The following is a 25,759-nucleotide window of genomic DNA, read 5'->3' as shown; positions in this document are numbered from 1 at the left end:
AGAAAATAACCACATCTCAGTAATTAGCTGATTGCAGTGCCCAAATGCTGCCGTTTTTAATGAGATGCTTTTTATGTGCATGGAGGTTTCTATTCTGTGTGTACACACAGATACACCCAGACACAAATAAACAAGGGCATGAGCTAAACAGTTTTAAACCAATACTGTCACAGAATGTTTGCACAACCCTGTAATTCCCCAATCATGTGCACATCTACACACAGGATTTATTTAGAGGCACGTCAAGCTAACAAATTTATTTGCTATCAGAAAATTTTATCGTACACTTACCTGGGGCTTAGACCCAGATTCAGCAACAATGATTCAGCTTAGAAAACTACACAGCTTTGAGCAAACAAAGAGCCTCACAAAGTCAAAGGAGCCGTCGCATTCCAATTACTTTGTCTGGATCGTGGCCTACAAGTCCAGTCCAACAAAGCCAAGCAAGCCTAAACCTGATGGCGTAAACTGAGCCCATCCGCTTCGCTGCAATTACCTGTGGCAATAAACACCACGGTCTAGGAAGCAGAGGCTTGCAGAAACAGGCCTCCAGAGAAACAACCAGCACCCTGAGGACTCCAGTCTCCGCTCCTTGTCCTTCCGTGGACTGTTCCAACAGCCCGGAAGTTGAGCGGCTCACAACCAGGTATTGGACACCAATGTGTGCCATTGCCTGGTCCACAGATCCACCAGGATACCTGGATGGGCCCTGGGGAGTGAACTGCAATGAGGGCAAAGTCACAGAGCTGAGGGGTAAGCCAACAGGAATACAGGCTTCCTTCATTTTAAAGCACATGCTTAAGGGTTTCCTGGGTTAAAGCCAGGATGATCCATATCTTATGAGATCAAGCACCTCCGCCAGTCTTAGATCAAAAATTTATATGGCCGTGTCAGTGATACCATCAGCCTACAAGGACAGATTTTAGCTCAGGATACAGGTAGTCTGATGGATTTTACCAGTCTAGTCAAGACGCACAAGCCATTTCCAAAGCAAAAACCCACTGGTTTTGGAGTGTTTTCTTACCAATTTAAATGGTAAGAAGGCCATCCCTCTCTACCTGAAGGTGGACATTAGGAGACTAATAAAACATTATTAAATAGATTTTAAGAAGTATATTGGGCTTCCAAGTAATGTCTCAAGAATAGTTATTTATTATATAAATCATCTTAATTTTATTATCTGGGCCCCAATCCCATGGTCTAAACAAATTGAAAAAACAGTCCCACTAGGCTCTATACATAATAGGGTCCATTACTCATACCAAATTGATTAAGCATCTTAGAAAGCCAATTTACAGAGAAAGTTTCCGAATTTCTCTAATCATGTATTTAAAAACTTAAAAGAAAGACAGCAAGCAATTATAAATCATGCAGACATACTCAGAAATTTGTATCATTTTAAAAAGCGGACCAGAATTCTCAGGAATAGCTTACTGCAACAGCCACTGAATTGATCACATTCCCTTCAGCGTCTTTTTTGAATAATACCTATCTTAGCATTTGACATTTGTCTTCCTAGTGAAAAAAATTGCAAAATGCACTGCAGACAGACCACAATCCCCTGTAAACTGATGTTCAGGGACATCACTTTATCGATGGGGTGCACCTCAGCTTATCAAAACAACCCAAGAAAACTTGCTTCCTTTTCAAGTGCACATCAGATTTCCCTAGTCTGTGCATTTACCAAACTGCATAACCACAGAACTGGTGGTTTGATGCAATCAGCACAGTGCCATTTAAAGCGCAGCACATCACAGCACCCTTTAAGTCTTTTTGGAAATACCTCTGGCTGTTGAGCAGCACCAGCTTTCCACCAGTTGCTGCTCCACATGCTATTGCCAATCAGCTGCATTTGCTGTAGCGCATTCCAAAGTTTACTAATTAATCTCTGCACTAAACCTCACCGATGGCCGGTTGCCATTTGAAATGATCATCATCTTTTATTTAAAGACATAGAGACCCTATGGTCAAACTCGGACCTTATCAGTAAAAAAAAAAAAAAAAAAAAAAAAAAAAAAAAAAAAGATGTGCCAAATTTCAGGTAATTAAATCCAGTATCAACTAGGGGTTTTTAAAAACTGGACAGAGGTAATTATTAACAGTTTGAGGGCATTTATATCAGACATAGTCAGTTATTTCAATGTTAATTGTCAGGAATCGGGCACACTCTCGCTTTTTGAGTTTGGAGCTACATTCAGCAGAGAGTATGAGATGCAAACTACTGGAAAAGACAACATTTATTTCTTGCAAAACAGCCTGGATGCTTTGAAGTCGTGTGTTTTAACGATTCCAGCTCATTGCTACATTTCAGATGAGGTTTTAAACATGGATTTCAGGCAGCCCAACCTCTCACACCATTGTTCCAGGCTGCTCCCATTCAGCCCTGAGTACTGGCTCCCTGACCTTCACAATGACCTCTACAAAAGCAGTTGTGCATTTTACTGTGGTGTAAATCCTCACAGACAAGTCGAACCTGTTCTTTTTGGCATCCAGCCCTTTAGATGAATACTCTGCAGAGATTTATTATGAAAGGGGAATGAAGGGGCATTATTGCACAACAGTCATCCCTCACATACAGCTAAGTTCCATCTCTTACAACTTCTGAAGACTTTTAAATAAACAGATCATCTTAATTACACAAATCCTTCTTGTTTCTCCCCAATTTTCTGCAATTAAAATTTGCTGTTGTTTACCAAAAGGTAGACATGCCCAGAAAAAGGCATGTGTGCAAAGGTGTTTTCTATTATTATTAATAAGTAATATTCATACTTCCTGCTACTATACACAGGGGATTAGTGTTTCCTAAGCACACCATTCACTTACTACACTGAAGTATTATTCCACATTGTAGCAACACACATTGCCCTAAAAGGGTCCATTAATTATTTTTGTAATGCCATGAAGCTGCTGCAGGATATTAGATTGTCTCCATAAGAAATACACTCCTACGGTAAAATGATGAATGACGAAGTTTGCAGGTTTTTAATTAAATTTCAGAGCAGTAAGAATTCACAGAGTTGTTTTCCATGGCTTTAACTTAATACTTCGTGTGACCTTATGCAAATAATTAAAACAAAATTCAAGATTCCATTAATCAAATAAAATAAAGGCATAAAAAACTGTGAAAAGAGAAGATTTTATAAATTCAATTAATCTGTCTAAGTGGTCAGAGTAGTAACCCTGTCACTCACATCATCAACATGCTTTCAGGTTTTCCAAATGATCCTTCAGCAAAACGTGCTCTCCTAGGGAAGGTGGGGAAACCAACATAAAAAAACCACCCAACCAAAGTTGCACTGATACTTCAATCCAAAAATCATGTTCAAACTAGCTTTAGTCACTTGGTATTAACTACAACAGAAGCATTTTGACTGAAGCACATATTCCCTGATCTAAATCTCTGAATTCCCCTCAAAAGCTCCCTTCCCCCAACATCAGCTGTCACAGACAATTGACAATGCACACACACACATACCTCCCACTGCCAAAATAAGGACCTGCTGTGTGTGTCTCTCCCTGTCACCCACAGGCGATGTCAGGTAGGGGTTCTCTCTCCCCTTCCTAAAAGCCTCAGATGGCCATTCCTCAACTTTCCTGCTCCTCCTTTTGTGCCAGCAAAAACCAAAGACAACAGAATGCACAACAGCAAAAACCTCCCCATGCAAAAGCATAAGAAAATACACTCTCTTCCCACCTCTTCCAGCTCCAGATTGCACTTTCACAGCTCCAGAGCTGCAGGCAGAGGTTTTCCCAAACAGAATATGCAGCAGTGGTTTTTACCCTCTAAATTCAGTTCCCACCTGCAGGTCCAACTCTGCCACCTCCAGCACAGCCCACTCCTTCATTTCTTAGCCTGAGGCTACCAGTGAGACAGAACAGAGATGGGCTAAAGATAATAAAAGGTGAACCAGCATGGTCACACAGTGCTGTACTTAACAACAAAGATAAAGTATCCCCAGTTCTAAAGGGAGGTTTCTTCCTACAGAAGCAATTCAACACTTTGAAAAGCTGCAGTTGCTACACAGTTTGCCTCTTCATAAATACACTAAATAAGAACTAAAGAGCAGCTACACTTACACTTCGGTCTTCATGACAAACAGAATAACCCTGATACCACCAATATTTTATTCAGGGTCCTTTTTAAAAAAAAATCCAAAGGTTTTTCAATCAGGTGATGGAGAGACTTAATGCCGAAGTTATACCTGGCAACTCAGCTACAGCTTAACTTGGTTACACAAAGCCTAAAAGCAACTAATGGCTAAATGGGTACAACACTCTTCAAGAGCATTTCTTTAAATAGTATTACTTTCTTTAAAAGTATTACTTTAAAAGTAATTTATTTAAAGTATTAAAATTAAATTTAAATATTAAAGTATTTATTTATTATTTAGATTTAAATATTAAAGTATTAATATTATTTAAAGTATTTTAATTTCTTTAAAAGTATTACTTTAAAACTGACACATCTGTTTAATTTTTGTATTTCAAATTCACTTAACTGACCAGACACAAAATAGGTTGAAAAGTAGCACAAAGCAAATGCTGCACATAACACTATCAATGAAACTGAACTGATGCAAAATCAAGCTTTAGTGTAAACTGCACCTTAAGGGGACTGTACTGTTTTGGGCTTTTTACCCCATGTTCCAAACAGATTTTAGAAGTGCCCGATATGAGATAAATTCTTGGCCTATCGCTAACTAGGCTTCAGATTCTACCTAAATTACCATGGGAATTCAATGTGGCATCATCCCATGAAGGGGCAGATTAAGGTGCCTCAGTGACACTGAATAGGTGAAGACAAAGGAAGGTTGAAGCTCCCATTGCAATCCCCTCTACATCCTCCCATCAGCTCTCAAGCCAAGCCCTCTTCCTCTCCCCCCCCAAGGAAAGGAAACCCTTATCATGTTTTCTTGTAAACAAGGATGATGGGGAATCCTCAGCATGCAGGCACGGCCAGGATAGTGCCACCCCTCTGGAAAGGCAGAAAATTCTTCAAATATTTACTAATTGATTATTCAAACGTTGCTTGTCTGAACCCAAAAGGCCTGTCACAGGGAAGCATTACAAGCTGGCCATCTTTACATACAGTCTGGGATATATGTGATGTATGTGGCTTTTTTTTTTTTTATGCTAGCCATGTACATGTGTCCACAGGTACCCAAGCACAGGCAGCCCCAAGTCCTGGTGCCAAGGAGTGCTTAAGGATGGCGAGGATCAGGTGCCTACACAGATCCCCTTTGGATCTGTCAGCACATCTACACAGCCCAGCCCAGCAGCTCCTGGTTCCTGGAGCACTGCCTCCAACTGTCCTGCAGACAATCATGTTTCTGTGATTCTCTCTCTATGCTTTGGAGAAGAGAGCAATGCTCTATTTATTTCTGCCTCTCTTTCAAGAGATGAAACAGGAGAATGGACCTCAGACTTAAAAATACATGCTGCTTTCCTCCTCTGCACAGCCCTCACTTTTAACTTGTTCCTCCCTCCAAACTTACCTTTCCACCATCTTCCCGTTCCACACGCACCACCTTGAGAGGTACATCTGTCTCCTGCAGGATCTACCTCACTGGCCCAGAATAATACAAGAACCATTATTCTTACACAAAATCATCGTTTTGTTTTCTATGAATCACGGCAAATGTTGCAAGTTCCAGTCTCCTGGCCCCCATCCAGCTAATTTAGATAGATGGTTCCACATGTGCTCTCTGTCCTTCCATTTCCTGCCCATACCGCTGCACACATTTGTCTAAGTGAGTCAAAGCAGGTTTCTCTGTAGTTACAATATTCTTTAGTACTTTATATTCTAGAAAAGAAGTCTGCATAAAACACAGCCTATTACCATGCTATTATGGACTTGGCAAGGGGCAGAGGATTTTACTGCTCTGCCACATGTACCACTGAACTATAACACATCTCACAAACTACGCCCGAGCCTCACACTTCCCCAAAATACAAGTTACCGGTGTAGCAACTATTTTCAGATGCAGCAAAACAACAAACTAAACTAGTCAATTGTCCACTTTAATATATGCTCTTATTGGGGTTTTTCTCCTTTAAAATAAAAGCCTCAACAAACCCAAAACATTTAAGAGGAACAAAGATAAGCCAAACTTTCAAAGACCAAGGTGCTTCTTCACAAGGATAATTTCTCTTTCATTATTAGCCAATGCTGTCAATATTCCTTTCCAGAGACACCTTGACTGACACTCTGACTTCACACTAGGTATATATGGGGACATTTACTTTTTGATGTACAATGCCGACTGCCTAAAACAAGATTCCTTTCTCCCACCCTCTGCACCTGAACAAACATTTTTAAGGAAAACCACTTTTGAAGTCTCCTTGGTACAGAACGTTGTCTCTTTGATCCAAATATCTTTTGCTGCAAGTACCCTAGCACGATATGGGTGCACCTTGGATGGTAATAATGACTATTTAGAACTAGGGCCCACAACAGCTCATTTGAAATACAGCTTCATGTATTTTTAATTCACAAATGTGCTGTTTTAAAGCTCAAAAGTCAACTCCACTGAGACCCTGTAGCAAACATTCATTTATTTGCTGTGTTCACTTAGGCAGGAGTTGAGGTGCAGAAATGTGGTACATGCACACGCAGCACAGCCTCAACCTACACACTGATGATTTTTTTCTTTGTAGGAAATTAATTTACTAGTAAGGCTGATGTACCTTGGAACAGAGATTAACACAAAACAGAAGATGCTGTGGGGAAACACAAGCCCTGAATCCTACACCCCTGCCTACAACCAGAACACTTGGTTAACCAGGTGTGGAGATGGCACATTTGAAACCCCTGCAGTCCTCAAAGACCAGACTTCTTACAGAGGAACTGAGCCAGACAGATGAGTACCAGAACCAAATCCTTCTGTCCTAGAGCTCCCCTATAATTCCCAATCTCATGCAGAAATCCCTCAGCCCTTCTCCCTCGACTCTCATCCCACGCACTCCCACCTGTCCTAAGTCTCCCCACTCAGAGTGATGGCACCATGTCTCCCCATGTTCCCTCCATCCCTCTGATCAGCTGCCCCCATCTTCCCAGCCCTGATCCCATGCTCTACCATGGCACCACTGCTGCTGCTGCCAGCACTCGGTACTGATTTCCCTGCCACGTTCTTCCAACGACTACCTCCTGCTATGACCATCCCTTTGTCCTTCTCTTGGCTCTCCTTGCATGACCCTTGAAGTCTGGCAAGAATTTCAGAAAAGCCAGAGGTAGGCTGTGTTTACCCAAAATTTGTCTGAAGGTGGCCCTGAGAATAAGCATGGAACACAACACAGGCATTTGGGAGATCTTTCATCTGTGCTGCGAGAACAACGTCCTCCACGCTGGAAAACAGGCTCTGTTCATTGAGAAATGGAATAACCAGGAATAAAACCAGTCTGTGAGATAAGTCTGCACACACATGCCTGTCTTGCTCTCAAAGCAAGACAAACAGACACAGCCCAACCGGCCACTGACTCAGAGGAATCTGTGAAGATGTTATCCCAGCTCTGCCATTCCAGGTCACCAGCACTTCTCCAGGTAAACAACGGAGAAGATGAAGGAATGACACAGAACTGCTTCGATCAGCAGCAACAGAAGAAAGGATTAGAAGAAAACATGTAATCTTCTCACAAATGCAGGCAAATGCTAGGAATAAAAGAATCATGGCAAAAAGGTCACACACTTTTCTATGCACATATACAAATTTACTACTTTAGCTTCCCTAAATGGATTCAAATCCTTCATTGAACTTACAACAATTCTTTAAATGTTCTTAATGCTCTCTTTAAAAGAATTTTCTTCTCTAAAAAGTCATCAGCTGATGAATGTCATTTCACATCTAGTCTGTAGAGTTGAGACAGTCTACCAAACATTTGCAGAAGAAATTAATGTTTTTATTGTTAAATGACAATTAAGGCATCTGAACTACTTTTTTTAATATCTAAATTCTAAAATATTTAGTTATGTGAAGTCCTCTTTAAAGAGTCATCTTCAGATAGTCATCTTCAAGTACATAATAACCTGCTACAAAAAAGCAAAGAACAACCTGCTCTTGGCACCTACCTAGGCAGAAAATGAACTTGCATCAGGCCAAGGAAACACACAGTTACTGAATTTCCCCCAAAATGTAAAAGCAAGGGCAGTAAGTGCTACCAGAGGCTGCCTGGGAGGCTGCAAAGCCTCCATATCTCTGGAGGTCTTTAAGAACAGGTTAGACCAGTACCTGGCATGAAGTACCCCTGGCTCTGCCCCACAGTGGGGGGAAGGACCCCACAACCTCTCAAGATGCCCTCCCAGAACTATGATTATACAATTCCACAAGTATCCACTGCAATTTTGGCACCAATGCTTCTCACTTTATTCATTTTGCTTCCGTGACTTAAAATTCCACACTCGCAAAGGAACTTTCCGCTCCCATTTTTTAATACTATCTCTACCAAGACACAAGGAGACTCCTTATACTCACACTTTTGGACAAGTTATTTCTTTCTGTTTCACCCCAGCACTTCTTTCTGGTATGTTTACTTTCAAACAGTGCATCGAGCAGCGCCATTTAACAACTTTTTGCATCAAAAGTGTGGTTCAATAACTTTGCACCGCTCATTTAGCACGAACTCTTAAGATTTAACATTTATGATGTTTGCAACTCTTGGCCAAAGTATAGCATCAAAAGAGCATGTATGCACTGAATTGTATCTTGTTAAAAAGAACAGCAGCACTGAAAAAAGTTATATTGGAACAATCTATAAATGTGTTTACATTATATGAATGATTTGCTGTTCCTTCACAAGGCATGTAGGAAGTCAGCACTTCTCAAATGTGTAAAGTATTTCCATGTGCTTAAAGCATGATCTTTCCAAAACAAACAATGATTGAGAAATTTTTTATTATTCTTTATTTCCCTGCCAGCTGTTTTGTTGGACTCTCCTCTCAGCCACCTTCTTTCTTTCAGTCAGATCTCTCCTTACTGCTCTTAGTAACACCTACTCAAAGCAATGGTATATTCAGAGCTATAAGACTCAGAAATAGGAGGATCTCAGGCTGATTTAAATGGCATTTTCTTTAGAACACTCTAAAAAGTGTCTTTGTGCTATTGTAGCTAGTGGCAGGTCTGGCTGTTGCTTGGGATGGAATTTGGGCATCCTGCATTAGGGCCTGAAGCCCAGTTCCTGATGCTCTATCCCAGTGCCTGCTCCCACACAAGCAAGGAAGCAGCTGACAACCTGGCTGAACCCCTCCAGCAGCCTTCTCCCTACAAGCCTTTTCATGGGACCAAAACACGCTGCATGAACAGAGATGTACCTCTGCAAACAGATGTAAAGAGTTGGGCAAGCAAGTAAGCTTTTGGGCAACTCCATAAACCAAACAGGACACTTTAAAACCCAAACAAACAACCAAAAAAAACTCAAAAAACCCCAAGAACAGTTCAGTTCCAAAAAGTAACAGCTACAGCTTAGACCTGCTCCACTGCTGGCTACAGCCACCCTAACAAGTACATCAGTTGTGCTGTTCACTCCTGTACAATTAACACTGTTGGCACTATTTCATTTACTAAATTCCAATCATTACAGCTGTGCAAACTTATGGGCCTGATTTGTATTTATACTAATATGTGTATATAAACATGTGCTGCTTTAGCCACGTAAAGGAGCCTTAAAGCAAATGAACAAATATTTATTTTAGCAGAGCAGTATAAGAGAGATCAACCATAAAACAGAATCAGGTCAAGAAGTTCTGATTATGTCTGTCCACCAAACAGCTTAATTTCTGCTATGGCATCTTTCCTAAGGCATTCCAAACAGAAATCCTGCAGAGAGATATGGGGAGACATAGAACTGCATTTTCAAAATCCAGCCTCCCTTTCCAAGGCCATCACTGTGTAAATGAGGTGAGGGGAATAACAAACACTATCATTTACTTTCATCCTTTTTTCTCCAGAAATACTTCTTACCTACATTAGGAAAAAAAAATTCATTAAGTCAACATAATGTGCTGAATGTTTACGTACTTTGATATAACAGTAATTATTTAGTAAGGCCAGAACCCAATTAATGTTTTGGATTTCAGTCCGTGGGCTGGAGTGCAAAGGAAGCGTTCCGATGACAGATCACTTAAATAAAGTTTATCTGGCATACACTTCAAAACCAGAGTTCAAAAACTTAAAGCACGGTTCTGCACGTATGTGCTTGACTCTTAACAAAACATCTTTCTTTAAACAGAGGGCTAGGGACTTAGTATGACAAACGTATTTACTATTGCTAATCATTCTCCAACGTGCCACTCGGAAGTTGCAATCATATTGTATATATAAGCCTATGAGATTTAAGTGAGCAGTATGTGGATCACAGGGCTGTGGATCATTTTTTAAATCCAGCGTGTTAGTCCTAACCTGAATTATATCATCCAGCATTTCTGGTGTCCCTCAGTTCATATGTTTGAATTCTGTACCCACGTATTGTCAAAGACAGTGGAGATCCAGCAGCCACAGTTTCTTTTTCCTTTTTTCTTTTCAGAAATAGTATCCTTCTCAGCAGATCAATGCAGTGCTCATTGTTAAAAACAAGGCATTGTTATTGATGACAAAAATCCAAAGCTAAAGCAATACACAATATATACTTTTATTAGGAATCAGGAAATGGTGCTTAGCAACTGCAGAATCCCACTTGTCACAGGGCAAGAATGCACAACCCCAAGAATCTCCACTCCAGGGAAGCTGTCTGGCAGGAATGCTCGTTCCCTGAGCACCTTCATTCAGAGACCTGCTGGAACACACTGTAACTGCCCTCTGCCTGGGACATCTGGCTTTCCTCTGCAAAGGAACTCAGCTTCATGGCACTGACAGCCAGCCCAGAGTGTCAGAGCACTGAGCTGGGACACACCAAGACTGCGAGGGCAACGCAGCAGCCTCGTGGTACAGACCCACCTAATGCTCAGTGCCACTGGAAATTTTACCTTTACATGCATGCTCTCTAAACAAATACATCTATTCCGAAAGGATCAATACACCCAAACACACTAGCTCCTCTTGAAAGTAAGTGTTGTGATTTTGCTGTGATTCTAAACTACCAAGAGCTGTGAAAAGGAAAATATTCCACCCAGCTGTAAAAGAGAAATGTGTGCAGTGTGAGCCAAACGAAGATTAAAAACAAAACACCAATTAAACTCAAAATGGCATAGATCTCAAAGAAATCAATTCCATCTGAAGAGTTCCAGCCTGAAGACAGACCAGCTGAGCTAACAGTGAAGGATTGACTGATTTATTTTTTTAACTTGAGGCAAAAACTAAAAGCACTTAAAAAAAAAAAAAAAAAGGAAACAAACCACCACAACCCACACACCAAAATACACTACACGAAAACCGACAAACCAACCAACCAAACCAGAGCAGCAAGAGTTAGCAAAGCAAGGCTGAAAGGCTGAAACGGTCCCTAGACACACAGACAGGGTGGCAAAGCCCCCGTGGGAGCTGCAGAAAAGTTGTAGTCTAAACCACAGTGTGACACGCACCTCACTTACCTCAGAGTACCTGGCATATGTCTAAGCAACTTTGAAGGAGCACAACTGATTAAAAAGATATTTTGACAGACTTTTTTTGCATTTGGAACAGGATTTTGGATAATTGCTCCACGAGCTATAAAAGAAACAGACTGAAAAACAGGAGCAGCCGCTCAGGAGTTGTTTGCACAGGAAGCAATATTGCAGGAAAAGGCAATAATAAAGAACAGTTAATTTGACCTGAGCTGATGAGGTCAATGTTTTAAAAGAAATAGCTCCACATAACATAAAATAAGAATATTATTTCCCATCAGAATAATACTGCAAGTGTAACGCTGCATGAAATCTATTCCCTGACACTTGTTATGTGCAGCTTAGTGGTAACGCGCATTCCTGAGGTGTCCTAGACATCCTGTGTCTGACACAAATCCATTCCTCTGAAATACTGATTCCGTGACTGCTCCCTCCTGCAAACTCTGGCTGCCCTAGACTGCACACTGCTCTCCCCAGCATTCAGCTGCTAATAAGCCAAAACTACAAGAACTGGAATAAATCCGGGCAACGTTCAGACCCACAAAGTTATATTTAACATCGTTGCTGTGATTTGGGCAAGGGAAGCAGTAGCTGGAGCAGATATTTCACTCTTAATTCGCTGCCATTCAGGGGTGCTGTTGACAGGAGATGGAGCCCGGCTCAGCGGAAGAGCCACGAGGTTAGGAATTCAGTAGGGCTGGATCCTATTCCTTCTTCTCCGCTGCTCTGCCGTTTAATCCTGGGCGAGAACATCCCCTCCGGGCACCTGGTTCCCCTCCCTCCCTGGCACATCTATTTACACTGCAGATTCAGAGGGGCAGAGACCATCTTGGTGATGACGAAGCATGTACAGCACTCTTCACTAATACTTCTATTAATAAATATTCCCACTGCTATTAAGTAATAAAACAAAAACGATGGCAGAAAATGAAAGGTCAATGATGCGTTACATTAATTCTGAGGCATTCAGGGACAAAATGCAAAAAAGGCAAACTCTCCCAAGTGGTAGCAGGCAAGAGGACACCTATGTTGTTTTCTTGAGTGTTTTGGCAATCCAATTAGAGGTAATTGGGTTTTTAACTACATGAGATTACTTCAAAAATACCATCACTAGAGGCGAAGTGTCCTGGGAGGCTGGGGGAAGGGAGAACAGGAACATTATACAACTGGAAGGAACAGAAAAGGGACAGCCTGAAACATGCTGGAGAGAGCATAAGCCTAAGGCACTCATTTTTTACAAATATGGAACTGGCTGGGCCACAGACTCAAAAGGTTCCATGTTCCCACACCAGTGAATTAAAGAGGAGTTAAATATGTCCACACTTCTATGCGTTTTTAACCACAACAGCAACGTAAAGCACAGATCTACAAGCACCAAAAGGTTCCTACAGTCCTGTAAATGCCAGAGACATAAGAAGAAAACTCAAGTCCTGTAACAAAATTAATTCCTGTTGCACTTGCAAACTGCCATTTTGTGTGCAATACATAGAGCACCTCTTTTACACCTCAAAATGAGCTTCACAGTAAAGCCACCTCCCAGCCAGAAATGGTCACTCCATTCACCAAGAAACAGAGGAACGATTCTCTTGCCAGACTTAGATTTGTTTTGCACCCCCTGATAAACCCTAGAAACACTGGAAACATCATTCATTCCTAACAACCTTTGCTCTTTTTGACAGCTACTAAAATCTGAAGTACCAGAATTGACAGGAAATAGCATTTTTAGCACTACTGCAATGATTGCTACTTTTGTGGCTTTACACAGACTTGCGATTAAATAAGACTGTTTTAAATATTCAGATATGCTTAAAGTGTATTTCTTAATATGATGACCATGATAAGGAGAAAGCTCCAAAGCACTTCCAACCCCCACTCATAGAGGTAAATCAAACTGATCAATTTGGAAGGTAAACTTGGCGCACAGAAGACACAATTTACTGCAAAAGTTAAACAGCAGACTAGAGAGACAAACCCTGCTTCCACTTGAAAGGAGAAAAAAAAAGAAGGAATTTAACAAAAGGAAAAGTGAAGGAGACCCTGTCCCCATGAACTAATTGTCTGTCTCATGCTATAGGGGATGCTCTTGCTTAGCTTACAAGTGAAAGACATTCCCTCCTCCCCCTGCAAGCAGAGGAACTCACAGCACTAATATGACACCTTAAATGAGCCAACTTCCTTGAGCATTGCCCAGGAGACTAGAATGGACATGCCTCCTAATTCAGACACCGAGAAACATGTCCAATTAGCAGCCAGGCAGAAGAGCATCTCTGATCAAGGCCTTCCCAGGAAAAACACTCATGTTCAAGCTGGAAAAAAACCCAAACCCGTGGATTGCCACAACTGGCACACTTTTATAGCCTTTGTGTAAACACCAGCTTTGGATTAGCCAGCATCTCAGCTAGCTCTATCTGGATTCCTTTCTTTTGAAACAAAACTAAGGAAAACACCCACCAGAAAAGGTCAGTGACCAAACTACAAGGAAAAACTAAAAGCACGGGAGAAGAATGTACATAGCGATTCATTAAATGTGCGTTGCCGAAACTCCGACAGTGAGACAAGGCTTTTCCCAGAAATATATCGAATGAGCAGAACTGTTGAGCCAAACAGAGCACTAAGCTCTGCCAGGAGAGGTTTAGGTTGGATATTAGGAAGAAATCTTTTACAGAGAGAGCAATCAGACATTGGAATGGGCTGCCCAGGGAGGTGGTGGATTCACCGTCCCTGGATGTTTTTTAGATAAGACTGGATGTGGCATCAGTGCCATGGTCTGGTAACCACGGCGATGTCGGATCAAGGCTTGGACTTGATGATCTCAGAGGTCTTTTGCAACCCAGTAGATTTTATGATTCTATGATTAATTAGAACTATATTTCTAATATAGTTCTCCCCTAGAGCTGCCCCTACCAATACAGGCAGTGTGAACCCCAATGGCTTAGAGAGGAGCAAAGCCAAAGCAACTATAAAGAGCACAAAAAAAGCTCCACCTACTCCACGTGTACACCTACACAAAACTAATGAACTGAGCATCTCGGGTTCTTAGAAAAACACTCAGTTTGGAAAATACACTTATCAATAAGGTGAGTATCCAGGTGTGGATTCACCTTACACTGTCACCAGAATACACCATCAGGGATCATCAACCCCACCAAATCACGTGCAGTATTGCTTGTTACAAAACTAACTCTGCTCTGCACCCAGTAACTTGCGTTTGACTACAATAACTTTCCAAGACACACCCCAATCCTAATCTGAAAACATCAAGAATCAGAGATTTCGTTGCATTCCAGACTCAGCTTTAACAGTGAGGCCAACTAGCCGGTGGAGCATTGTGAACTTTAGGTCTTACTCGTTCCTTCAGTTCCTATTTTAGATCCAGTTTGTTTAACTGAGGTTACTGAATCTTGCTGCATTTATGGTTGCACTGCTCAGATTTGGCATGCTCCGTGTGAAGGAGGTACTTACTGTAAATTGAGTCATACCTTAACCTTCTTCCAAACCAGAGGCAGATCACAGTAGAAAGCAGATCTTTCTGCCTTTGAATGGACTTTTGTCCATTTTGTGTTCTGATTTTTGCACTCAAAATGCAGTCAGCAGAACTCTCCAATCCGTGGCTCTTCCCAACACTGCATTCAGAAGGACAAGTCCTTTCCTATTTATTGCTGGGTTATTCACATACCCAAGGTCCACCCAGCACATGCTGTGACAAAGGGTCAAACTGCTTTACTTGCTTAGCTAAACTTCCAAATCCTCTTCACAATGCCTGTTATTTACCCTCCTATTTATAATTTTGTATTTAGCCATATTAGAACACATTCATTCAAACGAGGCCAGCTTGTCAAAGCAGCCCCTTAAACTGCCTATTTGCATATCATCCACAGCAATTCAACATCTGCTTCCAAGCACTGAGCTGTGTCCTAGCAGAACACCCACAGAACATTCTCATGCTGGGGAACCAACTACTTTAAAAATTACAATTAAGCCACTTAATATATTTATTGTCCAGAATCTCAATATTGTTATTATTGTGTAATATAATCTCTACATACTTTTAAAAATTAGTGTGATGTAATACCTAAATCAAGCCCCCTGTACAGAAAATATGCACACATTCACCTTTCTCAACAAAACCTCTAATTTTATCAGTGTAAAACTTTTGTTTGATGCAATCCATTTTCCATAAATAGTATTCACCAACTTCAAATACTCCTATCCTTAACTTTATTCTTTAAAACATTAGTAGAAATAAATACAGTTAAATTGTTCAATCCCAGAAAACAAAAAAATGCCTCACCCTGATTGAGCTTAGTCCTAAATTAAAAATGAACAAATTAAATTAGTTATCTATTCACATTTTCTGAACATTGGTATAGTAACAATTAGTTATCTGATGTATCCTCCATTATTCCAGATGCTAAGATTTAAATGTCGTGCTGCTAGAGATTTCTTCATCCAAGTCTTTAACCATTCCCAGATAAAGTGTACTTAGGGCTGCAGATCTCAAAATGTCCACTACCATATACAGCATTTAATATTAATTTATAAATGCATTAGAAAATACTTCCACTGTCCTCATCATGTAAAAAAAGGTTATCTTCCTTTTCCCAGGAGAAAGGCCACAGCAAGAAGAAGTACAGGCACTCAATTGGAGTATTTTTAAACAGAACAACAAACATTTTCTATCCACTGGCTTTCCTACACAAACAGAAAATATCTCACAAACCATACCAATCTCCCCCAGATTCTTAGACTTTAAAAGAAATTGGAAGAAGATCAACTTATAGAACAGGAAAACAAGAAAACAATCCACACAGCTTTGCAAAAGCTGGCACCACTTTTGGAAAATGAGCTGCAAATGCTTCTACACTGCGAACACTTTGGCAGATAATGAACACAGTATAAATATTCCTGGCAAAAATAAATTGACTGCTGATAGGAAACTAATTTGATGCAAAGGTTTTTGCTTTGCTGCCTTGGGTATTGAGAAGGGTGGAGAGTGTTGGTTATTTTTAAGACATCGTTTACCATTATCAGTTCTAAAACACAAAGTCTAAAATATGCAGGGATTTAAAAGAATACAAAACAGAAGACCAGTAAGGTGCAGAAAAGATCAGTAACTCATGCTCCCACCTCCAACTTTACATTTACACACAGAGGCTGACATGTATGTGTACCAAGTCGTGGTACAGAACAGGAATGCTGACAGCGCTTCAGCTGCCCCCAGAGCAGTGACACATTTGCAAAAGTACTTGTTGCTTCCTAGAGCCAAATAACAATGAAAATAATGTCCTTAACCTTGGCATAATTATCTAGATTGTCACTTTCATACTCACAGATTGCTCCAGTGCTTAAGTAAATCTGAAAAGAGCAAAGCCTGTTCTTGAACTTCCAAAATTTCAACTTCCAGAATTGGTACAGAAACAAGAAAAATAATTCAAAGACACCACGATTTTGGAGGGAGAGAGGTATAGCTTGTTTTTTGACAACTATGCAATGAAAGTGTTTCATATATTTGTGATGACTGGGTCGTCTCAGTATTCCAACTAGTGGAACAATGAAATTCTTCGATTAATTCCTAATTACTTATTTAACTGGAAGAGAACAGGGTATTTAACATAATATGCAACTCAGGTTTAAATAACCTCTGAATTTCTTATGAGGAAACCCTTGGCCTTTTGAAAGGCGTTAAAAGAAGAAACAAGCAAGTCTTACCATTTTGATGCCAGTGGAAAACGTGACTGGTTTGACAGGTTTGGGTTTTTCCAGTTGCATTTCTAGCTGAGTAGATCTGTCCTTATGCTGAGCTAAAAGCAGTGAAGCAGGAAGATCAGAGCTCTCCTGTAAACATACGAGGAACAAATTTGAATGCTAAACCAAAACAAATATTAATCAACACTACACATTCTTCAAAACTGCAAGCTGTGTCTGCAAGGCCATCCCTAGGAGAGCAGCGTAATGCCAAGAAGCCTGTAAGAAACACTTCGCAGAAAAAGATCATTTTCAGTAATAAGAAAAAGCTGCAGCAACCCCATAAATCAGAGCAACCTGCAAACAACCATTTTTATAGAATCCACATTAAAGACAATATAACAGGCTCCTTATTCCAAGTGGCCAATGCAACTATATTTATTAAAATAAAAAAAAAAAAATTAGAACTTAATCAGAGAAGGAATAATACCAAGTAGTATAACTTGGATCAGATGTTTATCTAAGACACATTCTTTCTACCAATGAACTCAGACCAGTTTGAAATTGTTTCCCATTAGATTTCACCTGAGGCCGTTTGGAAATGATCCTTGCTCTGCTCTGCACAATGGCACTATTGTAAGTGCAACCAACAGCATATTTATTTTCTCCTTCAGCAACTTATTTCTAGGGAAGCCAGCCAATTTTTAAAAAAAAAAAAATATATATAAAGTAGTAAAATGAATAGTTAAGCAAATGAACTACTTAAACTCTCAGGACAAAATGATTATTAACATACATATATGTAACTGCATTCCTGAGAGGGTCAAGAAATTATTGGCTAAGTAATTTTCTAAGAGGCTAATGCAACTATCCACACACACAGAGAAATCCTTGAGAATTCCTGGCTAGAACTGCCATAAAGTTGAGAGCAGGGAAGAAGTTCAGATGGATTCTTCCTGAACTGCTCTAGTGCAGTATTTTATTCCTAAGGCCCTCAAACATCACATACACTTCTGTGTAAAAAACCAAGTAAACACTGAACTATGAAACCATATTTGTTACTCACAAAACTTCATTAACTGGACTGTGATTTTTTTTACTTAGTTCAAGGCAAGAAGTTGGATGTTTTTAATGCCATGACATGTTTTGCTGTTTTCAGGGTATCCAAGAAAAATCTTCTGAAGTGATCACAAAGAACAGTCACATTATACACTGACTTTTCACATCACTTACCGGTCCTTTTTCCTCTCTATTTTTTGTTACACTCCCTTTATCTAACAAGCAGACTGCAAGTTAAAAGTAGAAAAACCTCACATGGCAAAATCTACTCCAGAATTACAAATAGAACAACTAACACACATGATCCTACTCACATTTCTGTGATTAACTGGGAGGAGGAGAGGGAAGATGCTAAAACCCTAAACTGTAGTAAGTGACAGTAAGAGACATCTAATTTCTATAGAACTTGAAGAAAACTTGGACCACAAATGCAACAGTTTACAGTCTGCTTCTTCCAAGAGTTGTACATCTCTAAACACCACACAGCAGCATATGCTGCCAGCTGCCAGAGGTTAAGGATGCTGAATTCTTTTAATCATCAGACCTAACATGTTGGGGGAGAAGGGAAGAGTGGGAAGAGATCTCTGGTTCATTTTGTCCTCTCATATTCCTCAAACACTCACTGCATTTCTAACAAAATAACTCAAGGAAGCCAATTTCACACCAACTTCTCAAGAGTTCTCACAATGCCCAGTAACCAGATTACACAACTGTGGGAAACCCACACCGTGCCAGTAAGGCACCACATCCTGATTGTTTGTCCTTCTGAGTGCACACAGAGCCCTTCTGTTAACTATTAACACACGTGAAAGTTCCAATGCTGTGAGCGTTTACCCACAGCAGCAATTTTCTGTATGGGAAAACAAACTGCTGGTTGTAGGCAACAATGGCTGAAAGATCGGTCTCAAAACCCACAAGGTTCTGGTAAAAGTGTGGATATGATGTCTTTAAGGCACCTTGCTCTTTGCTTAGCTCCAAGCTATGCCACAGCCCAGGGAAAACCTGCCTCTGCCATGTGCTGCAATCTCATTTTGCTCGTGTCCTCTTGAAGAAGAGAGTGCAAGTCCCACAACACACAAGACATCTAAGAGCAGATGGAGAATCCTCTGTATATATGTGAGAGAGTTTATACAGCAAATAAAGGAAATGCCTTCAATCTTCCAATAACATATAAAATGCATTTGAGACTACAAGTCTAAATTACGACAAGTGCTGTGCTTTTAAAGTGAGAGGTTTTATTGTAAAAGACGTCACTTAAAGTGAAGATACTATAGCATCTAATTTAGTACTGGAGAGCAAAACAGGTACAGGACCAAACTGCTCTTCCAGTGGCCTGCAAAACTTGAGCCTCCACAATGCCTTGGTCACCTCTCCACCAAGTGACACCAGCGTTCCCCTCCCTGTTCCCAGCCAAGGATGGGTTCATGGAGCCTTGGCCCCAGGTCCAGTCCTTTCTGCAAGAGCTGCTGCACTCCCCAGGCTGGCCAAAAACCAGAGCCTGCTGCACAACACTTTAAATACCAAACATTTCTGTGCCTTTTTCCCTGCCTCTGGACTACCTAAATTACAGGCTCTTTGAAAATGGCACAGCATTCTCAAGTGCTTTTGCAAACAACCGAGACCTTTACTGCATACAAAACCACCACAAATAACACATATAATGACTTGGACCACCAAGATGATTAGAGGGAAGGAGCACCTCTCCTATGAGAAAAGGCTGAGAGAATGGGGATAGTTCAGCCTGGAAGAGAGAAGGCTTTGTGGTGACCTAATGGCAGCCTTACAGTACCTGAAGGGAGCCTACAAGAAAGATGAAGACTATTTACAAGGGCCCAGAGTGACAAGACAGGGGAAATGGCTTTAAACTGAGAGAAAGTAGGTTTAGATTAGATATTGGAATAAATTCTTTACTGTGAGGGTGGTAAAACACTGGCACAGGTTGCCCACAGAAGCTGTGGATGCCCCATTCCTGGAAGTGTTCAAGGCCAGATTGGATGGAGCTCTGAGCAATCTGGGATAGTGGAATGTTCCCTGCCCATGGCAGGGGGGGGTTGGAATGAGATGGTCTTTAAGGACCCTTCCAATAGAAGCATTTCTATGATTCTATGAGATTCACAGCTTCTTAGGATTTCAGCACCAAAGGAGGAAGAGGAAAGACCCAGTACCTCAACCTGCACCACACACAAAAAATTTGTCTTAAATTTTCTCTTGCTGTCCAGTGGCAAGGACAATCCTGGAAAAAAATTCCCAAGACCCAGGAGATCTGGGCTGTAGGTTGCCCACACCAGGTGATCTATCCAAAAGAGAAGATTCAAAACCAACGGGTGAAATGTCAACTTCCCACCTTCCTCTGCACTCACAATCCTGCTGAGTCTGTGCTTTTGCCACTGGTATCTCTGTAGCCAGAAATTAATCTTTGTTGGTTTAGCAAAGAACCAGTGACCTTAGATACAAGATTATTTTTTTACACCTGATTCTTTACACTCTTAATGCTTATGCTTGGCTTGTGCTGCATTTCTTAATTAAGTTTTACTCATGATCAGCTTCATTTTCAGATTTGCAGCACAGCATTAGAGGGACTTCAGAGACCATAGGAAATGTTTATTTGTTTAACAACCGCTGGTTTTCCAGAGACTTTATAAGTCATTATACAAACACTTCAGTGCTGGTTTTATAAAGCTTTAGTATTACAAAACAAGTTTTGGCTCAAATTTAAGTTGACAGTGCCCCTTCAGAAACAGACACACAACTTGAAACTGCTCAGTTTCCTTTCTCAGCCTTTAAAAATCACCTTTATGTTGTTTTTAGAATATTAAGATATGTTTTAATAGCAATACATATGCAATCACAGTTAAAACTACCTATTTTAGTCATGTTTTAAGGATTATTTATAACCATTCTTTCTGAAAGCCATCTGGTGAAGGTTTCCAGTAAAACCTACTACTGTGTTAAAAAAAATAATAATAAAATAACCAAACACACATCACCACTGGTCTCTAGTTAGTTAAGAGTGTGTTTTAGAACAGGATTTAAGTAAGTCAGAAACCAGTTCAGAACCATATTCTGAGAAATTAAATTCAAATTCATAGTGGAGTTTTTATTAATTGATCCACTATTCCTAATTGTGTGAACGGTAAGCCCATTTACCTTTAAAGTGAAAATAGATTGCTGGATGCAAAGTTACAGACTTTGGGAATTTTCAAAGAACCTTTCTGCTCATCTCTGGTTTTGTCTAACAAAAATGAAACACCAGCTCCTTTCAGGAAAACCAATGACAGGTTGCCAGAACCCCTGGTTTGGAAAAAGGCAACTCTACAAGAGGCCCTAAATCTTCTAAATTACACTTCTATCCTCTCTCCTCATGTCAGTGCCTTCTGCACTGGCTCAGAGAGGAACTCTGCTTTTTCAGGAAAAGTAGAAAAGCATCTGTATCTTCAGTATAAACTGAGAATACAAAGCAGGAATTAACACTTTATTAGTGTGAGATGCATTGAAACAAGACAGAAATTCTGATTTATCTGATTTAAACATACCAAACAGCTTTAAACCACACTGAATAGCTGAACACGTGTGTGTATGGATACATACTTCTTTTTTCTGTATTCCTTCAAGGGAATGTGTTACTACACACAGAGACTGTCCTCACAGGTGTTAGAGGACATGATTCTCTGTGTGCACGTCTGTGCACACATACTTGCACTGAAAATACTGCTTAAATAACACATTATTGAGCTTCTCTATGGCCACACTTCATTGCATTTTAGATGCAGAATCCGTAGTATTAACAGAGTTTAGTATTACAGAGTACTAACAGGGTTTCCAGGAGTAGCTTGAGTTTTTCTCCATTTGTTTGTACACCCCTCAAATGAACTCAAGCTTCGTTCACTTCAAAAGGAGCAACTCATACATGAGAAGTTGGAGTAAGAGAACACGACACACTCAAGGCAAGAATCTTTTCCTTTTAGTAGTTTTTGAATACGAAGAGACCACTTATCATTTAGGTGCCCTGACCCATAAAGGGCTGACCAATGCTCAAATAACTCCTGAGGTTACTGCTCTCTGCTCTCCATCTCCATTGCAGAGGTGGCTGAGCTCATAAAGTAGCTCCTAATGACCATTTTGCTTCAACACACCAGACTATCAACCAGTATTCAGAACTGCTTAACAAGCCAACAGTGGGAGAGTCCAACTGAGCTTACAAATCCCAGATGCACTGTTCATCCAGCCCTTAGCTTAACAAAACCAGAGTTGTTTCCAACATTGAAATGAATAACACAAAACGTGCAAGACAGAGAAACAGGGGCAGTTGGTTAACGGTGGGGAATTAACACGTGATAGAGATGAATGTCAATGTACTGCTACTGAGCATTCAAAGCCTCTGGTTTTGTTACCCACCAGATCATCCAGGAGTGCCTGTTTATTCTTCCTTTTTATCATCTGCTGTAGCTGTTCTTCCTTCTGTATGAACAGTCTCCTTTGTTCGCTTTCCTGTCGCTCTACCTCCAGAGCCTCCTCCAGCTCTTCCTGCTCCCGTGTCTGAAAGGGAAATCAGAAATGGGCTCACAGCAAGTCCAGAGCTCCATTGCCTGCCAAAGGACCCAGGGCAGGCCACGCAAGAGGAAGGCGGTCAAATTGTACCTTTTAAAGTAAAATTTTAGGTAGAATTTTAAGATGATTACGGCTGATTATTCTACCTCCTCTTATTGTCCAGTGTGGAGTTAGATTTTTAACTTGCTACTCTCTGCAGTCTGGATCCAACTCTTTAAAAGTTAAAGAATGACAACGGTATTTCCTTATATCTTCACCCTAAAAGGAACCCTTCTGTATTCCCACACATCTTACAACCCAAGTGATATAAGTAGGGTGACCAAAACTATAATCCCACAATACTGTTCCTGATCGTCCCCTCCATCAGCTGCATCTTCTGTGCAAAGCACACTCTGTGCTTATTGGTGGTGCAGAAGAAAAATAAGAAATTACAAATAGGTGAATATTAATAAAGAAGCCTGCAAGTTAAAACATTTAAGCATGAACTGTAAAAAATGTCACGGTCTCAGAAAATTAGGAATTTTTCCTATAACCTGGATTGCAGCCATGTGACATGAGATGAAACGGAAGATTATTAGTAAAAAATTACTAGTTTTTGTTACAGATCTATTTCTTGACAAGTCTTTTTTAACCTGTAAACTATTAAGTTATTTGTATTTGAAAATCACAGTGAAATTAAAAACCAGAAGAGGGCTCAGTGACAGGGGAAAACAAAAAGGATTTTATAAAGAAGAGGGAATCAAAAGAACATCAGTTTTGTTGCAAGAAGGTAAAAACATATAGGAAACACTTTCCAAAACTTCCCATCCAAAAAGACTAAAGCAAAGGGAGATGCAGTAAAAACACCAAGATAATTAAAATTTTATAAAACTTAAATGGACGATTTATTGATGGAAGCAGTTTCAGGAAAAGATCATTGCAGCCAAGAGCTCAGTAAAGTTTGTTCCAATCATAAAGTTCTCTCATAAAGCACAGCAATCTGATATTGGCCACAATACGCTGAAAAACATCCCTTTACCAGGCAGATCAAGCCAATGGGTCCCAGCAAGGCCCAGTATCTCCTGGATGCAAGAGCTGACAGATCTCGTCACCTGCCACCAAGCCAACAGGAGCTGCTTCCATTCCATTATGAGCAGTGACACTGGGAAAACGCTGGTCACCAACCAGTGACCATCTGGAACTGGGTTCTCTTTGCATTGAATGAAAGGAAAAAACCAAAGCAAGAAAATCCCCAAGTTGCAAACTGAGGTCGTTTCTGAGAATTAAGGGATTTAGTTAGTTCAGTCAACAGAACTGAAGAGCTCAGGGATGTCTTTAAGACATTCCAAGGCTCTTCCACGTTTATGTTTAAAGACTGCCTGGGATTTGCACTGAAACGGAAGAAAACTTGTAGGGAGGTGGTGACAGACCCAGACTGAAGAATCAGCCCAGAAAAATTATAGTCAGAAATAAGTAAACTGATACACAAATCTAAACCAGACCACACTACAGGAAAATGGAAGAATCATCACATGTCAGATCAAATTCTTTCTGAAAGGAAGACCAAGCAGAACAGTAAAACAGAAGAGAGACAAGTTCAATAGGCAGCAAGGGTTGTGTCCAGCCTAAAGATAATCCAAACACAGTCCTGATATCTGAAGAAAAAGATGACAGTGAAGCCTGGAGTAAACTCAAGAAGACAAGTGGAAGAAGTAAATAAAAAGTATAATAATGTTTCATCACATTCAGGAAAGGACAATCAAGAAAACATGCACATTCACATCACAGAACTTAGACAAAACTATTTCAAGACTACACAAAGCAGTAAGTGCAATTAAATATCTAGTGACAAAGTAGGAAGTAACAGGTTACCCTGTGATTGGAGAACTGCAGGTATTTAAGGAAGAAGGCATGTTTGGGAAAGCTGTAGTTCATTCCAAGTGCAAGGCTTTTTAAAAATAACTAGTGCACATAAATATCTCTATATAAAAATCAATTTATAATGACAAGAACTTAGATAGTTCTTCACATTTTTCTTTTCCTAACCTGTCTACTTAAAGTTTTTCCTTGCATGGTCCTGCATCAAACTTACACATCTAATAGATGGGTTAGTACAAAAGTAGCAAAGTCATTAGGAACTGGCTACAAAGATGACAAATATGGCTTGTACTGACAGGAGAACAAACAGTTATTCAAATCCTGAGGTGACTTATTCAGTAACTTAATATTTTGGTTTGCAAGAATGACAAACTCACAAAGACAAAAGTAGCAGGAGTGAGATCAAAATAACTTAAGGTCACAGATTTGGGGACATTAATTTGCAAGTGAGAAACCAAAGAGGATGCACTGCTTGACAACTACTGACTGTGAACCTTCCACATGACAGTGATACAAGAGCACAGTTTTAGGATCATGTCAATGTATTTTCAATAAGGTGGAAAACGGGCGTTTCTTTACAAGAGGCATTAAGATCTCAGCTGCAATACTGCATTCACCTCTGGTCCCTTCTACTTACCAAACACAAATTCAAACTGGAGCAGGCAAAGGGTAAGAAAAACACCATGAGAGACAGAAAATATCTGTATTCCTCAGAAGCAAGCTATTACAATGAACAGAAAAATTTACATCAGCCCAAGAATGAAGGGACAATGACTGGCCAGGAGAGGTTTAGGAAAAAAATATTTGGACACCTTTTACCAGGTATGGAGCTAAGACATTCCAAAATCTGCCAAGAAGAGCTAGATAGGGAAAGCAACCCTTCAGCTTTTGGGAGAGGGTTAAATTTATGGGCAACATCATGCAGTTTTTGTAATAGCTGCTGTGTCAAGTCTATTATTATGTTTCGATTGTCGAAAAAGAAATGCTGAATGTTTCAAACGATGAAAAAGAAATAAAAGAGAAACGCCTCCAGATCTCCAGTGAGTCTGGATTCACACAGGCTTGCCCAGCTGCCACCAG

At 40.3% G+C, this 25,759-nt stretch overlaps 1 protein-coding gene across 1 annotated transcript in view; it reads right to left on the bottom strand.

Moving 5' to 3' along the window:
• MNAT1 (MNAT1 component of CDK activating kinase) overlaps positions 1–25,759 on the bottom strand; it is a gene marked incomplete at its 3' end in the record, with an annotated part of 94,151 nt that overhangs the window by 21,717 nt on the left and 46,675 nt on the right. Inside the window, exons 5-6 of the mRNA XM_039383316.1 lie at positions 22,670–22,810; positions 17,240–17,365 (exon numbers count right to left, since the gene is read on the bottom strand). Of these exons, the coding sequence (XP_039239250.1) occupies positions 17,240–17,365; positions 22,670–22,810 (267 nt within the window). The remainder of the gene's footprint in view (positions 1–17,239; positions 17,366–22,669; positions 22,811–25,759) is intronic.

Source organism: Pipra filicauda, unplaced genomic scaffold, assembly GCF_003945595.2.
Source record: "Pipra filicauda isolate LSUMZ 115617 unplaced genomic scaffold, ASM394559v2 scaffold304_size882533_pilon, whole genome shotgun sequence".
NCBI classification, from domain to species: Eukaryota; Metazoa; Chordata; class Aves; order Passeriformes; family Pipridae; genus Pipra; species Pipra filicauda.
This window is presented reverse-complemented; position numbering and strand designations above follow the sequence as displayed.